We start from the raw sequence: 18,572 nt of genomic DNA, 5'->3' as shown, positions 1-18,572 counted from the left end.
TACACTTACACATGGAATAACTTATCTGAAACCTAAAGATCAAGCACACACACCAAACCCAGCTAAATACCGCCCCATAACATGCCTACCAACAATCTACAAAAACATTAACTTCAGTCATTACACAGAAATTAATGACACATAAAACACAGAACAAAATTATAAATGAAGAACAAAAAGGCTGTTGCAAAGGAGCACGAGGATGTAAAGAGCAACTGATAATAGATGCAGAGGTGACATATCAAGCTAAAACTAAACAAAGGTTGCTGCACTACGCGTACATTGATTACCGAAAAGCTTTAGATAGTGTACCCCCCTCATGGTTACTACAAATATTGGAAATATACAAAGTAGATCCTAAATTGATACAGTTCCTAAACATAGTAATTAAAAATTGGAAAACCACACTTAATATCCAAACAAATTCAAATAATATCACATCACAGCCAATACAGATTAAGTGTGAAACATACCAAGGAGACTCATTAAGTCCTTTCTGGTTCTGCCTTGCTCTGAACCCACTATCCAACATGCTAAATAGTACATATTATGGATACAATGTTACTGGAACATAACCACACAAAATCACACATTTGCTATACATGGATGATCTAAAACTACTGGCAGCAACAAATCAACAACTTAACCAATTACTAAAGATAATAGAAGTATTCAGCAATGATATAAATATGGCTTTTGGAACAGACAAATGTAAGAAAAATAGCATAGTCAAGGGAAAACATACTGAACAAGATGATTGCATATTGGATAATGACAGTGACTGCATAGAAGTGATGGAAAAAACAGATGCCTTTAAATATCTAGGATACAGACAAAAAATAGGAATACATAATACAAATATTAAAGAAGAACTAAAAGAAAAATGTAGACAAAGACTTACAAAATACTGAAAACAGAATTGACAGCAAGAAACAAAACAAAAACTATAAATACTTATGTTCTACCAGTATTGACCTACTCATTTGGAGTAGTAAAATGGAGTAACACAGACCTAGAAGCACTCAATACACTTACACGATCACAATGCCACAAATATAGAATACATCACATACATTCAGCAACAGAAAGATTCACATTAAGCAGAAAGGGAGGAGGAAGGGGATTTATCGACATAAAAAAACCTACATTATGGACAGGTAGAAAATTTAAGAAAATTCTTTCTAGAACGAGCAGAAACTAGCAAAATACACAAAGCAATCACTCAAATCACAAATAGAAACAGTAGATCACATCACAAGCGGATGTACAATACTAGCAAATACAGAATACCACAGAAGACATGACAATGTGGCAAAAATAATACATCAACAGCTTGCCTTACAAAATAAACTTATAAAACAACACGTTCCCACATACAAGTATGCACCACAAAATGTACTGGAGAATGATGAATACAAATTAAACTGGAACAGAACCATTATAACAGATAAAACAACACCACATAACAAACCTGACATCATACTCACCAATAAAAAAGAAGAAATTAACACAACTAATCGAAATATCCATGAATGAATATGAATATGTTTATTTCACTAATGGCTATTTAGAATGTTATCTCCCAGTACATTATCATTTTATGTATTATTACTTTAGTATTAAAGTGCATTATTTGAAACATATGCAGTAGTTCACATTTTCTTACAATATTTTGTTTAATTATTTATTTCTGTTATTCTTCATACTGTTTTACAGGTATAAGACATTATACATAAAATTAAACATTTGTTCAGTCAACTCGTACAAACATTTTATAAATCAGTCACTATCACTGGCTGCAAGGTGTGCGTTATCATAACTCTTTTTCACACACATTTTTCATGTGCATCACACACAAAACTTTCAAACATTGAGCACAGTACGATTTAACTTTTATATCTTTACTCAAAGGACAAACTGTGCAGCACCTGGGCTTAAGAGTTCTTTGTTCAGAAGGTGGTGCATTGTTGCTGTCTTCAGTTCCGGCCATTTTTAGCAGTTTTCTGTTGAAATTGTTTAGGCAGGGAGTGAGTAGCTGCTCTCTTGCACACTATGGGATTTACTAATGACCTTCTGACACCACGTAAAAACATTTAAGGAAATCCTCTCATTGTTATTATTTGTCTCTATCATGAAGGTGTTAATGTAAGCAATGTCCATCATTCGGAAAAATACGGCAAGTGGCCAGCCTCTAGTTTTTCTTGAGGTTGAATAAGTAGCACACATTTCATCTGTTGTGTCCACACCTGTTTTGGTCTTATTGTACACTGTTACAATTTCTGATTTCTTTTCCTCCACAGTATTACTGTCAATGGCACCATCATGATGAAAAGATGAAAGGAGAATAACATTTTTGCCTTTTTGGCACATATGAAACTATGGTGATATCCTTTCTGAATCCAAAAAGGCTGCTTCTATGTTCATGACCTCTCGTGCAAACTAAGTCTGGAGGGAGCTCCCTCCTATTCTTTCTAAGAGTTCCTAATACTGAAGTTTCTTTTTCAGGAGCTCGTCAGCCAGTGGTATGGAACAATCCAGTTTTCTAGTGTCACATTGTGTCATATACCTTTGATAGGATGTACAAGTCTATTTAGTATCTCATTAGGAGAGTTCAGCAGTGCAAAGGAACCCCTCTGGCTGTTTGCCAACATAGATTTCTATCCTCGCTGTTTCCCAACATAGACTTCCATCCCCAAAGTATACCATGTCCTTGCGTCATGTAAGGTGAAAATTGTCAAACCATATTTCACAGGCTTGCTTGGTATATACTGTCTGAATCTGCATTTGCCTCTAAATGCAACCAGTTGGTCATCCACCATTGTATATTCACACACAGTATAATTTCTGACCCAGTTTGACATGAATAATTCACACTTTTCTGAATGCAGCTAGGAGATAAAGTTCTCTGTGCTGTGGTCTTTCTCGAATATCATTGAATCTTAAACAACACAACAAAAAACAAGTGCTGTAAACTCATTGTTGCATGAAATATCGCAATTCCAAGACTGTTTGTGTGCTATAAGTCTTCAGGATTTTGGTGTCCTGCCCTGTAATGCCCATCCAATATCAATAGACCCAGAAGAGATTTGATTTCTTCCTCATTTGTTGGTTTGGCATCATGGTCTCTTGTGAAATTTGATGCAGTGTGTTGTATGTAAATATTTGTGCATGATGTAATCGTTCTTCTCATTATGTCATTTATAAATATCGAAAAACAGTCCACAGCAGTTTCTGCAATAGCTTTCACGCCAGGAAGATGAATAATGAGGTCTATGCTTCTAGTTATTACATTGCGACTAAGACAGCTTTTCATCCATTTTGTAATGTTATCCTAACCAATACAAAAATCATGCTTCCTTCATTATCTGCTGTACTTACTTGTGGTTCCAGTTCCAGGTTGTCTTCATCCACCGTTTCTGTGTCACAGTGATGAGAGATAACTTCACAACTGTCTGTGTCCTCCTCGTCCTCTTCTCCTTCCAGAAGCTTCCGCACTCTTTCTTGTTCTATTTCATAATGATCCATAGCTGTTTTAACTGCACAAAGTGACAAAATACAAGTAGCTGCTACAGAACACAACTGTGCGCTTTCTTGCAGCACTGCAACATACAGAGTCTCGCGGGGTGCCGACAACACTCCAAGGCACATTGTTGCGTGTTTTCTTGGAACTTGACGCTTCCATTGTAGATTCTATTGTTACTCAGATCTTTCATATTAGTCCTAGAAAGGTACCAAAGAACAAGACATTATACTCCTATCTGTTATGTAATAATCCATCAGTAAGGATGACTGGGGTGTTCTGAACATCCCGCGTGACCGCTTAAGGGTTAAAAGTGGCACAACGTTGTCATCCTCTTCAAATTCTTACAGTTTTCATCGAACTTTGAAATACTTAATTTTGTTTATTATTATTTCAGAGGGGTAATCCTCACAACGACTGTAACTTGTAAGTCTTCATGTAATCATTGCTGAATAACACACAGTGTTTAGAAAATTAGTCCATACTAATTAAAGGTAGGATCCATTAGAATTCAAAACACATACTTCCCTTATCCATTTGCTGTCTGAATTTTATGCCCATTAAGAGCCATTATGTAAGCACCCTTCTTCAGCAGTTTTTATTATAAGGTGGCAGTTTTGTTGGAATATTGATGGAATTTGTGGTGTACTTGAACAGGGGTTACATAATGTAGATACTTTGCTGGAATTTGGTTTTTATATGTTCCTTGTAATCATACTGTAATTTGTGGTCAGTAATTGTTGTACAGGGAGAAATATCCTGGGATACATAATTTATTCTACTTGTTCTCTCCTCCTTTACATTTACACTAAATTCATACAGGCTGTATGCTTTATAATCTTACATAATATCCAGTAACCTGTGTGTTCATTATTACCTATTTACACTGTACTTTATCCTGTCTCAATTTTTTATTCTGTTCAATTGCATTACGTAATAGTAAGTAAATCCACTTACTATTGTATTAATTGTATTAAAAACATAACACAAGTGATGACTTAATGACTTACCTTTTCGGTATTTTTTGGAATGCTGTGTGTTGTTAATAGTTTTAGTTTTAAGTGTTTGGTTCTCTGTGGGCACTAGGTAATTATTTGATGAAGGCTCGTAAACTGTTAACCAGTTCGCAATAAAGAAATATTAGTGAAACAAAACAGTTTTTATGCTTTTCACTCTTAAAAAAAAGTTGTCTTTTAACTGAGTTTTCACAGGAATTGGCTAATTTAGGAAATGAACAATAGTGTGAGTCCATTGGATGAATATCTGTGAATGGTTGCTTTCAGTTCGTGAAACACCTGGTAAACTTCATTTACACCAGAATGAATGGAAGTGGGCAGAATTGAATGAGCATTTGATGACTTTCATCAGTATTCACTGCCATGTGTCTACCTGTAAACAAATGGTACACTGGAGGCAATGGAAAAAAACACAAGAGAATAAGCATACTGTGCCAGCCCTACATTCATTTTTTTTTAGACAGTAATAATCATCGCAAAAGCTTCACTTGATGCCACAATGGTTAAAAGTGTGATGCAGAATTCTGGTATTCAGGTAGGTTTATTTTGCACAGTGAATGCACTGTACACGGTTATTATAAATGATTGAATTGATTTCTCAGATTCACTGTAGCTGTATGACATATTGTCACAGGGCTGTGCACTCACATAGAAAAACTCTCTTTATTTATTTATTTACAAACATACATACATACAGTAAGTGTTCCATATGTAACCCGCCCTCCTCTTGCCGATCCTGAAGATATCAAGTCAACAATAAAAGGTCTCCCTACCCAGTGTGACCCTATCGCTCTGTTCAAAAGCACTGCTGATGTGACATCACAGTTTTGATAGGGTTGTTGGTAGAAGAGACATAAAAACTGAAACTTCCACATACCTCCATACAAAGTTACAGAGGGTTAAGTAAGAGGGGGAGGGGCGGAGGCTGGGGCGGGTTGGGACATGGAGACCGTGACATGAACTGCTGATCATCAGCCCCACCACGACTGATCCATCGGTTTCTCACTTTCCTGTTTAAGAATTCACGAACATCATTCCAGTGAATCACCACCCTGTTGAAGATGAAATCCACACTGTAGGTCCCCGGTTGTGGCCTGGACCAATTTTCTAGTATGTCCAGATGTGTGTGTCCCATAACTGTGTTATCATAGAAGAAACAGAGACTGTAAACTTTATACTGTGAGACTGCACAGAACCTTGCAGAGGCATTGTAAAGCTTTGAACTGTGCATACAACCGCAGAGTGGAATTGGCAGTCGCATTTTTGTTGAATTTCGTTCAGAAGAGTTGTTTCTCTGTTCCAGCAGACTGATGTGAATTCGTTTCAAGCAACAAGCTTTCTTGGCGCCTGTTGCCATCTTGCCTTACTGCTCAGTGGTGCGCTCTCAAGGCAGAAATGTGAAGTGTGGATGCAACAATAAGATTTTTTCAGTTTTTCTGAATGAGTGTTGAGTTTTGTGAAATAAGTCAATTAATGTAGCTACAGTGAATTTATGTAATGCTTCAGTCATTCATAATATACTCGTATTTGACATAAGCAAAACAGTGTAGGGGAAGAAGAATGTATGTAGCTATCTGAATTTTTAAGCGAGTGATGGGTGTAGAGTGACTGAATTGTAGCTCCAGCCCTCCTTAACATTATTCAAAAATCTTGCATGTATGTCAATTGACACTTTTTGCAGGTTTACAATCGAAGGGTAAACTTTAAGGCAGGGCACTAATGACTGTTTTTTGCTCACATTTGTATATTGTTATACTAGAGAGAATACCCAGTTGCTTTTGTTCATTCTGGTGCAACCAGAGCTTTAGAGTGCAGCACATGTTAACTGAAAGACATTGAACTGATTTCTGTGGTTTCCGAAGTGCCCTGCTGAACAGGTTGAAGAAGAAAACTGTAGCGTTATGTTTGCCCTCTTCATGTTCTTACTTTGGCATAGAGGAGATGGTGGGCAAGGATCAGTCGGAAATTGAGCAGCTAGATACAGGAACAGTAAACAGAAAGCTTTTTAAGTGACAAGTTGATTGTGCCATCCTCCTCCTCCTTTAACTCACATGCCCTATAATTAAAATTAAAAATAAGTCCCTTTCCCAAAACAAACAACTTGTTTGTAGGTGCACTGTTCTCTACATTGGCAGCTGGGTCAATCAATGTTCAGTACTTGTTTCATACTGATTACAGGAAATACCATTTTTATCTCAGTGCAAATTATGTTCTAAACAAGAAGGGCAGCCCTCTTGTTGGTTGGGAGTCTGGCATTTTAAATATCAGTGATAACTATGTGGCAGTTTCTAAAAATTGAGGGGGCATCTGCATTATTCCATAAGATAAGATTTAAATATATTTTGTAAATCTGATGTGTTGCATTGCTAATGAGTGACCAGACCATAAATATGCCTGTTTCCTCAAGCTAGCTATTTCAGCTATTTATATAACTTTTTATTGCATTTCTGTTAAATGTTCCCCCTCTCCCTGTTCTTTGTCTCAAGAAAAACTTTGTTACCTTTGCTTTTCGTTTATCGCAACATTTTGCCAAATGTTATAAAGCTAAGTTTTAGAAACTTGTGTGCGCTATTTAGTGGAAAGGAAAATACAATTAGAAAGTGAAAATATGCAATTTTTCAGGTCGTCTGAGGCCTTATCCCCAAGGTCCAAAGCGCATTGTGCCACCTCATATACCACGACCTGATTACGCAGATCATCCTGAAGGAGTCCCACTGTCTGAACAAGCTGTTCGCAGTAGTGCCCAGATACGCTGTCTGACAGATGATGAAGTAGAAGGAATGCGCTTAGCATGTAAAGTAAGAATCTATTACGAAGTAAATTACTTGTGCCCTTATTTTAAATCCATGGTATGTTTTTTTTTTATTGTCTATTATCATAAATATACAGGGCTATTCAAAAAGAAGGAACAGATTTCAAACATTTGTATCTTCATAATTACAAAAGGTAGCACCATAATTCCAAAGTTCTCTGACAAAAAAAACTTTGAAATTGGAATGGCTGCATTAGTGCTGATGCTTTCTTCTTCTTGGAGAAGACTGTGACAGGACTAGTCTTTGTAGACATGCTTCAAAGCTAGTTATTTCCTCAACTTGAAGATGATTCAGATGACTTCATCTTCATGCAAGATGGTGCCCCACTTAATGTCTCTGAGCACGCCCGATGTTAACCTGTGTGACAACATTCCAGTATGTTTGATTGAAAGCGGAGGAGGAGCAGATGATGAACTTCATCACTGGTGGCCTCACAGTTCTCCAGACCTCACAGTGACTTACATATGTGGGTTTATGTAAAAGACCGTGTTTTTATCCCCCCCCATGCCTGACAGTCTTGAAAGTATGTGTCATTGCATTGTTGAAGCTAAGAATTCGATAATGAGAGACCAGTTGCTTCACATATAACATGAAATGGAGCGACCGTTTTGATGCTTCCCATGTAACACTGGTGATCACATTCTCTTTCCAGGAATGTTGGGATTGTGTTACTATCTTTTGCAAGCAATAAATGTTTGTAATCTGTTCCTTCTTTTTGAATAGCTCTGTACTTATAACAGGTAGCAATGACAATATTATGAAAAGGATAGTTGTTACTCACCATATAGTGATAGTGGAGATGGCGAGTCACAGACTGGCACAATAAAAAGGCAGTCAGATCCAGCTTTAGAACACACGTACACACACAAAAGCAACTATCCTTTCCACAATATTGTCATTATTCCATCCTGGATTTTCCAATGTTTGTAACAGCTAGTAGTTACACAAACTATAGAAAATTATAGATCAGAGAAGAAATATAACATTTAGAGGAAGGGTGTTTTTTTAAATGAACTTTCAGCTTGTAAATCATCTAAGTTTTGGTGCATATGCTCTGGAACATTTGTACTCCTGAGTTTAACAAAATAAAACATTCGTGAATTTCAAACCAACTCTGAGTATAAGACGGGCATTTAAGCTGACTGAGGTGCACTCTAGAAATACATCCAGAAGAGAGATCTCTTACCTCAAAGGTAACAAGTCCCAAGATTTTAACAATGCAACAGGGCCCCCGAAACCGCGGTGTAAATTTCCCTCCCAGACAGCGTCCACCAGTCTCAGAAATCGTACGTACAAAAACTAAATCACCAATCTTAGCACTAAATGGCCGTCTTCTCTTATTATACCTGTGGGCCCCGAAGACGTTTCTCCTCACTCTCTCCCAATTTTCCCAGAGAATCGCAGGAGTAAATTGCTCCGGAAGAATATCATTGATGGTCCAGAGATTAGAGAGTGGCGAATTGACCTGATACGCAAATGTCAACTTGTTGGGACAAGAGTCAGTGGATTCATGCCTGGCGGAATTGAACGCCTGATTGAGCCAATCTAAGGTGGTATCCCTCTTAGAAGGGGCTCGAGCGTGATAAATACAGAGAGCCACCTTCAAATTGCGGTTAACTCTTTATGCAAACGAAGTACGGGGATAATAAGGGGTGGTGGTAATATGCCTAATACCTTGATTAAAACAAAATCCCTTAAAGTGGCGAGACAAAAAGGCCGGCACATTATCAGAAACCAAACTCTTTGGGGGTCCAAACCAGGCAAAAATCTGGATTAGCTGCTGAACGGTGACCAGAGGCATTAATTGCAGTGTTAGACCTCAACCAGAGAAAGCGAGTGAAGGCATCAACGGCCACAAAGATGTACTTGTTTCCTCTCTTAGTACGTGGCAAAGGTCTGGCATAATCAGTGTATATACGTCCAAAGGATACTGCTCACGAGTAGACTGTAGGAGACATTTCCAAGCCCCGGAGTGGTTCAGCCTTTTTACAATCATAACAATTGTTGATGTAAGAACGAACATTGCGATACATGCCCTCCCAGAAAAATTTTTCACGAACCTTCGCTAAGGTTTTAGAAAAACGAAGATGACCACCCAGGGCAGAGTTATGAAAATAGTGCAAGATACTCAAAATGAGTCTACTAGGAAGACAAATTTTCCAATCCGCTCTGGGAGCACATTGTTTACAAAGGACCTGCTGACGCAAGGAAAAGCCAGACACTCCCTCTCCACTCTGGAGGCGAGTATAAATATCATTCCACTTAAAATCCTGTTTCTGTTCTTGAGGGAAATCACAAAATAGATCTGGCACTTCTCTCAGTATGGTGTTAACGGCCAACTCGTGCACTTCAACCTCGGGCTCTTCAGTAAACATCTGACTCAATGCGTTGGCCACCTCGTTATCGACACCTCTGATGTGATGAACCCTAAATCGAAATGCCGACAAACTAATAGCCCATCTAGCAATACGACCTGTTTTAGGGGGAAGAACCAAGACCCAGCTCAAAGCCTGGTTATCAGTTTCCAAAATGAATTCTCGATGTTAGAGGAAAAGGCAAATTTCTCAATGGCAAACAGTAAAGCCAGAGCTTCACATTCATACACAGAGTATTTACTTTCAGTATCAGTAAGACGACGAGACGCGTAGGCTACAGGACGCCTCTCACAGTTTTCCTCCTGCAACAAGACAGCCACTATGCCCGCATGAGAAGCATCAGTCTGAACCATAAAGGGGAGATTGAAATGTGGGATCGCTAACACAGGGGGATTGCTAATAGCGCTCTTAAGAGCCAAAAAGGCTTGTTGCTGCTGTTCCCCCCCCAAACGAGTGGCATGTTCTTTTTTCTTAAATAATTAAGAGGAGCCGCCAACTGAGCAAATACATAACTTACGAAAAAAATTAACCATGCCGACAAAACGACCTACTCCGCGTTGATCGCGGGGCAGTGGAAATTCCCTAATGGCTCTGATTCACTTCTGATCAATGCCAACACCTTTGGCTGAAACAATATGCCCTAAAAACGAAATCCTATCTCTACATAGGATCATCTTGATGGGGGCTGACCATTAACCCGGTGTCTTTAAGCCTTTGAAAGACTTGTTCAAGATGGTGAAGGTGTTCAGGAAAGGATTTACTAAAGACAACAACATCGCCTAAATAATTGTACACACATTTAAACTTTAAGTCATGTAGTACATTATCGAGCAAGCGTGAAAGCACAGCTGCACCGGTCACGAGACCAAAAGGGACCCGGTTGAATTCGAATAGGTTCCAGTCCGTACAAAATGCTGTTACTCACTTCGATGATTCATCGAGAAGAATTTGGTAATATGCTTGGTTAAGTTCCAGTACCGAGAAAATGGTAGCCCCCTTGAACCAGCAAAAACAGTTATGTATATCGGGTAAAGGAACGGACTCCAAAATTACCTTTTTATTAAATACCGGCCTAAAGTCCTTTTGGCCATCTTTTGGTACTAAAAACATCGGGGCAGCATAAGGCGAAGTAGAAGGGCGAATGACTCCCTGTTGTAACATCTTTTCTGTCTTTTGCTGAAGAATGCCCATTTTTGGTGGAGAAAGGCAGTAAGGTGCCCGAAGGAGGGGGACATTATCAGTTAACTGTGTTTCATACTGAATCAGGGCAGTCATACCCAAGCATTGAGTAATTACCTCAGGAAACTTCTCAATTAAGTGCTTAAGTTGGCTAGCAGACACCTGCTCAAGATGACCCAGATCAATACCCGCCTCATCCTGTGTAAAAAGGGTTTTGATTGGATTCTTGCGATTACAGGAACACAAGGAGATAGAAGTGCTAGGACTGAATATAAAATAAAAGGTGTTCCCAGATAAATCAAAGACAAAATCCGTACATTGAATGAAATCACAACTCAAAATAACTGGGGTGCTTAATTTTTCGGCAACCAAAAAAGGGGTCGGCCATGAAAAACCTTGTATAGAGACCTTTGCCTTCACCAAACCGAAGATAGGTAACCATGCAAGTTGACATCTACCTTCATAAGTTTTGGGCAAAGTAAAACCACACAAACGACTAAATTCATGATACCAACGTCTATCAACAACCGACAGAGCACACCTGGAATCAAAGAGAGCACACAGAGGCTCTTGCCCAATAGCAAGGCATAAATATGGTACTGAGCACCTTTTAGGGTAGGAAATGGTTCTACAATTACCGGGCCAGTTCCTAACGCACTTCCTTTTCCTCCCTATAACCTGGCGTCATTGAGTAACACGAGGTTTCCGTTGTACCGGGCACTGAGCTACCAAATGTTCGGAAGAAGCACAACGATAACACCGCCGCTCCCTGGGCTTCTCAACATGATGCTCAGATGAGCTCTGTGGAGTGCGCAAGGGAGTGATATGGGAGATAAGATTATTCTGATCCCGTTGTGATTCTGCAAATGCTAACTCTTGTGCCGCAGAAATCGTAGCTTTAAACTGCCTGTATGAAGTTGTACACTCGGCCCACACAAAGGATACCCTATCCTTGTGCCTCATACCTTCAAGTAACATAGAAACTCCCTCCTGTTCTGGAATTTCAACGTCCAAGGCTAGCCTAGCTACGTTAACTCTTTCAAAATATTGAGCTAAGGTTTCTTCCGTGCCCTGCACCTTCCAGAAATAATCAGACAATAACTGGTTGCGCATGCATGCCGAGAGAAACTCGGTGTGAATACGTCTCCTCAGTGCCACCAACGATCCCCCATTTTGCAGATACTCAGCCAAGACAGAAGTTAAATTACCCTTAGTTAATGGGTAAAGCACCACTAGGATCAAGGAATGTGAAACCTGTAAAGCGTTAGCATGATCTTGCAACTCAACCAGCAGCCAAAGCAGAAATTTAAGCTGCTGCAATGAGTCAACACCTAAACATTGAATCCTCTGAACTAACAAGGCTAGCAGCGGATGCAGTAAATGGGCAAAACTACTATCGAAGGAAGCTGTCCGATCTCCGACCAAGGAAGCAAAACTCGACACATCCACTGCTTCTTGAATACTATACCCGGACTGATTCTCGATCAAAGATAACTGATAACAAGCGCATCTACAGTGACTAGAACAACATCAATAGGTCTTCAATTTGCTTCTTACCCTCACCAGATTGACTCAACGAGAGAAGATCTATAAGAAACTGCCTATAATGCAAAAGGTGTGCCTGAATACGAGCTACCTGTTTCTGAATGGGTGTCTCACCCGTAAACAAATCCAGAACCGGATCTAATTGCTGAAGATTATGTGCTACGCTTGCCAAGGACTCGCGCAATGCCGGAAAATTGTCCCTCATTCGGATCTTCAGGCGGGGACTACTATAGAGGACGTCGTTACCAGGAGAAAGAAAACTGGCATTCTATGGATTGGAGCTTGGAATGCCAGATCCCTTAATCAGGCAGGTAGGTTAGAAAATTTAAAAAGGGAAATGGATAGGTTATATATATTGGGAATTACCGAAGTTCGGTGGCAGGAGGAACCTGACTTTTGGTCAGGTCAATACAGGGTTATAAATACAAAATAAAATAGGGGTAATGCAGGAGTAGGTAATAAATAAAAGAAATAAGAGTGCACGTAAGCTACTACAAAGAGCATAGTGAACGCCTTATTGTGGCCAAGATACACGAAGCCCACGCCTACTACAGTAGTACATATGCCAACTAGCCCTGCAGATGATGAAGAAATTGAAGAAATGTATGATGAGATAAAAGAAATTATTCAGATAGTGAAGGGAGACGAAAATTACGGGTGACTGGAATTCGATAATAGGAAAACAAAGAGAAGGAAACGTAGTACGTGAATATGTACTGGAGGGGTAAGAAAAGAACGAGGAAGCTGCCGGGTAGAATTTTGCAAACAGCATAACTTAATCATAGCTAACACTCGGTTCAAGAATCATAAAAGAAGGTTCTATATACGGAAGAAACCTGGAGATACTGACAGGTTTCAAATAGATTATATAATGGTAAGGCAGAGCTTTAGGATCCAGGTTTTAAATAGTAAGACATTTCCAGGGGCAGATGTGGACTCTGACCACAATCCATTGGTTATGAACTGTAGATTAAAACTGAAGAAACTGCAAAAAGGTGGGAATTTACGAAGTTGGGACCTGGATAAACTGACCAAACCAGAGGTTGTACAGAGTTTCAGGGAGAGCATAAGGGAACAACTGACAAGAATCGAGGAAAGAAATACTGTAGAAGAAGAATGGGTAGCTTTGAGGGATGAAGTAAGAGAAGGTGGCAGAGGATCAAGTAGGTGAAAGTACAAGGGCTAGTAGAAATCCTTGGGTGACAGAAGAAATATTGAATTTAATGGATGAAAGGAGAAAATATAAAAAGCAGTAAATGTAGTAGGCAAAAAGAAATAGAAACATGTCAAAAATTAGAAACATGTCAAAAATGAGATAGACAGGAAGTGTAAAATGGCTAAGCAGGCATGGCTAGAGTACAAATGGAAGGATGTAGAGGCTTATCTCACTAGGGATAAGATAGATACTGCCTATAGGAAAATTTAAGAGACCTTTGGAGAAAAGAGAACCACTTGCATGAATATCAAGAACTCAGATGAAAACCCAGTTCCAAGCAAAGAAGGGAAAGGAGTATATAGAGTGTCTATACAAGGATGATGTACTTGAGGACAATATTATGAAAATGGAAGGGGATGTAGATGATGATGATGATGATGATGATGATGATGATGATGATGATATGGGAGATATGATACTGCGTGAAGAGTTTGACAGAGCACTGAAAGACCTAAGTCGAAACAAGGCCCCGGGTGTAGACAGCATTCCATTAGAACTACTGATAGCCTTGGGAGAGCCAATCCTGACAAAACTCTACCATCTGGTGAGCAAAATGTGTAAGACAGGCGAAATACCCTCGGACTTCAAGAAGAATATAATAATTCCAATCTCAAAGAAAGCAGGTGTTGACAGATGTGAGAATTACCGAGCTATCAGTTTAATAAGTCACGGCTGGCAAAATACTAACGCAAATTCTTTACAGACGAATGGAAAAACTGGTAGAAGCCGACCTCGGGGAAGATCAGTTTGGATTCTCTAAAAATGTTGGAACACATGAGGCAATACTGATCCTACGACGTATCTTAGAAGAAAGATTAAGGAAGGGCAAACCTACGTTTCTAGCATTTGTAGACTTAGAGAAAGCTTTTGACAATGTTGAGTGGAATACTCTCTTTCAAATTCTGAAGGTGGCAGTGGTAAAACACAGAGAGCGAAAGGCTATTTACAATTTGTAGAGAAACCAGATGGCAATTATAAGAGTCGAGGGGCATGAAAGAGAAACAGTGAATGGGAAGGGACTGAGACAGGGTTGTAGCCTCTCCCCGATGTTATTTAATCTGTATATTGAGCAAGCAGTAAAGGAAACAAAAGAAAAATTTGGAGTAGGTATTAAAATCCATGGCGAAGAAATAAAAACTTTGAGGTTCGCCAATGACATTGTAATTCTGTCAGAGACAGCAAAGGACTCGTAAGAACAGTTGAACGGAATGGACAGTGTCTTGAAAAGAGGGTATAAGATGAACATCAACAAAAGCAAAATGAGGATAATGGTATGTAGTTGAATTAAGTCGGGTGATGCTGAGAGAATTAGATTAGGAAATGAGACACTTAAAGTAGTAAAGGAGTTTTGTTATGTGGGGAGCAAAATAACTGATGATGGTCGAAGTAGAGAGGATATAAAATGTAGACTGGCAATGGGAAGGAAAGCGTTTCTGAAGGAGAGAAATTTGTTAACATCGAGTATAGATTTAAGTGTCAGGAAGTCGTTTCTGAGAGTGTTTGTGTGGAGTGTAGCCATGTATGGATGTGAAACATGGATGATAAATAGTTTAGACAAGAAGAGATAGAAGCTTTCAAAATGTGGTGCTACAAAAGAATGCTGAAGATTAGATGGGTAGATCACATAACTAATGAGGAGGTATTGAATAGGATTTGGGAGAAGAGGAGTTTGTGGCGCAACTTGACTAGAAGAAGAGACCGGTTGGTAGGATATGTTCTGAGGCATGAAGGGATCGCCAATTTAGTATTGGAGGGTAAAAATCGTAGAGGGAGACCAAGAGATGAATACACTAATCAGATTCAGAAGGATGTAGGCTGCAGTACATACTGGGAGATGAAGCAGCTTCCACAGGATAGAGTAGCATGGAGAGCTGCATCAAAGCAGTCTTTGGACTGAAGACGGTATCATGAATAGCAAAAGTAGCAACAGCAACAACATTACTGTATCCTTCATACAACTGAGAAATATTTTATTAAATGATTCCTGTAGTACTTCTTTGGTAGGGATACTGTCTGTGGCCATGTACATTTTTTCATGTGTAAGAACAGGTCTTCTACGAAAGACCATGAGAATATAATGCCTTAGAAAGCACAGTTGTATCGTAACAATCTTTATTTTGGTGCTAATATTCTATCCTTTCTGTACACTCTCGGAAATATTAGCAGGCTCTGTCAATAGATGACATCACAGCAGCGTTGAGTGAAAATTACTGACAAAATGTGCAGTAGTGATGGTAGAATTGCTAAAGGTGAAACGTAGGTTAATGATAAACTGAATAATTTGAGCATGGCAAAGCGAGTACCAGAGCATGTAGGTGTACTTAAGTGCAAGTATCTCCGGCAAGGATGAAACACATTTGCACCTTGTAATGGGAAATTATTTGCTGCCACCCCCCCCCCCCCCCCCCCCCCACACACACACACACACACACACACACACACACACACACACACACACACAAGCGCGCGCGCGCACTAGGATGCTATTTAGCTTTGTGATTGCTTTACCACACTACCTAGGTTGGGAAGATTTATAAATTGCACTCGAGTTCAACATTTGTGATCAATATCAAAGAAAAGGATTAGGTACGTCAGTTGCTAAAATGAAATTTGAATGTATTATTACTTTTTCACAAAACTTTTCCTGAAACAGTTACTGTCTTAAAATTGCACACTATTATATTTTGGCCATTATGTTAATGATTGCCAGGGTCATTTTTCAGGGTGTTAGTTATTGCTTTAAGACCAAAGGAATGTTGGCAGGCAGATTTGTACTAGAGTGCTTTAGTAATAATTATTATCAGGGGGTGCATGGCAATATGTTGACACTGCGAGGCTCGGTTGCATTCATGATGGCAGCAGCCATATTGGCAGTGACAGAGTTGAATTAGGCAAGGTTTCTAATGATAGTGACTTGATTGCCATTCCTAGTGATCAGAACCAGTCTTGAGTGACCTTGCAGCAGACATGCCTCTCATCAGGTATTACAGGCATTGCAGTAAGGTGTTGTGTAGTAGTATCTCAGACAACTATCACCATCGCCAATCTACAGACAACATTCTGGGCATTTCCTTACCTTTTATTGGTCAGCTGGGTTGCTTTATCTCGCCTGTCAAACGTTTTTGTTTGCTTGCTTGCTTGCCTTCCTGCTTGTTTTATGAATGTCATCTTTTTACAGTACTAAGTTTCTTGGTGTCTTCAGGGGCTCAGCATTAGTTTGCTGGGAATGGGTTTGGTGACCCCGGGCTAAGTGCCATCAGTCCTCTATCACTGTTAGTTCTGCCCATGCGTCACTAGCCACAATGTGGTATGGCAGTGGAAAGTTGAGTGTCTCAGGGAACAGGGATCTTTGCTTTACTGCCCAGGTCACGAGGAAGGAATAAACCTCTCTAAAAAGTGTTCAGAGTGCTGATGGAATGCATGGCTGTTGGGGTGGAGCAGTTGTTTGCGGTAAACATCGGGGAAACCTGTCTGAACTCAGTTGTAGAAGGGTTACTCAGGCATATGGGGCTCTGTCTGAGTGGACCCTTATTTCCCTAGCTGCTCATGGGACTGAAATGGATCCTCCGAAATTTTCTTTTCCTCCTTGCAGCGGAAAGGGTGGGTCGCTGGAAGGTACTGACAACCAGTCGAATAAGATGGCTTTAGTAACCAGTCCTCTTGATTCAGTCAGTGGTAGCAGAATGCATAATGTTTCACAGAATGTGTTTCATATAGTTAAAAGAAAAGAGCATAGTTTTTTTAGAAAGTGTTGCTGGAACCTTAAAATCTCTAAGTGCCTGTGCAGTGGGATTCTTAGTTGAAATGTCTAGCTCCCAACAATCAAGAACCTTCAGAAATCTCAATGCCTTGGAGAGAATTACACAAAACCTTGACTACAGCACAGGTGTTGTGACTTGCAGGGATCTTGTTGACATTTCCTGAGAGGAACTGAAAAGTTAGACTACCAGAGCAAGTTGAGGCAGGTTGCCTACTCCTAAGGGTACGGGTTTATTTCCCAAACCCAAAGCAGTGTTTTAAATGCCAGCACTATGGGCACACTACCCTTGGTTGTAAAGGAGAAGCCACTTGTGACAAATGTGGTAAAGCTGCCCACTAAGGAGTTCATTGTTCCTCTTCTCCAAAGTGTGTCAAGTGCTCTGGGGATCACCCTGTTTGGAGTAAAGCCTGAAGAGTTTTCCTTGAAGAATGGATGGTCCAGGAGATAAAATGATGCAGCACATCCCGTACAGTGAAACCAAGAAGTTATCAAAGTCCATGTAGCCTCCCATGTTCACTGCATCCTTTTCTTCCATTCTCAAGCAGCCAGTCTAGAAAGCCGATGCCACTAAACAAATGGAGGTTGCTAGTGTCAGAACAAGCACCTGTGTCGGTCAGTGCACTTGCACTGCTGCAGTTCCTTTTAAGCTTGTCCCACCCCTCATAACTTCAGAAAAGTCTGTGGCTGCTGATATTGTAGAACTTCCGGCACCTCCAAAAATCAATTCTTGCCCACTGCTCAGCACTGCCACTACCACTACCACTTCAAAGGTTGGGTTGTGGCTCTATAGCTGCCTCAGACAAAAAAAAAATTGAAGTTGAAGGCAAAGAATCACTTACTGATGGAGACTGGAAGTACACAGTTGTCTGATGTTGACATCCTTCTATCTGATCTCGAATCTTCTTTGGAGGCTTTGGAGCTTGATGTTGAAGTGGGGCCATCGACTCACCCCAAGACTGAGCCTCCACCCATTGTGAGCTCCCCTGCACATAAGTAAGTCAGAATCAAAGTGCTGCCCCCATGATATATGGTTCCCATTCTCCATAAGAACATTAATGGGTTCAGGACACATTTGGAAGAACTAAAACTGCTAGCACAGAGCCAATCTCTGTACCTGTGTTTACAAGAAACACATTTGAAAGATACTG

At 39.9% G+C, this 18,572-nt stretch overlaps 1 protein-coding gene across 1 annotated transcript in view; it reads left to right on the top strand.

The window, feature by feature from the left end:
- LOC126352534 (methionine aminopeptidase 1) overlaps window positions 1-18,572 on the top strand; it is a 137,246-nt gene that overhangs the window by 81,456 nt on the left and 37,218 nt on the right. The window contains exon 4 of the mRNA XM_050002694.1: window positions 7,159-7,334. Coding sequence (XP_049858651.1) covers window positions 7,159-7,334 — 176 coding nt within the window. The remainder of the gene's footprint in view (window positions 1-7,158; window positions 7,335-18,572) is intronic.

The sequence above is a fragment of the Schistocerca gregaria genome, chromosome 1, assembly GCF_023897955.1.
Source record: "Schistocerca gregaria isolate iqSchGreg1 chromosome 1, iqSchGreg1.2, whole genome shotgun sequence".
Taxonomy (NCBI): Eukaryota; Metazoa; Arthropoda; class Insecta; order Orthoptera; family Acrididae; genus Schistocerca; species Schistocerca gregaria.
The sequence above is the reverse complement of the archived record's forward strand: the minus strand, read 5'-3'. Positions and strand labels throughout refer to the sequence as shown.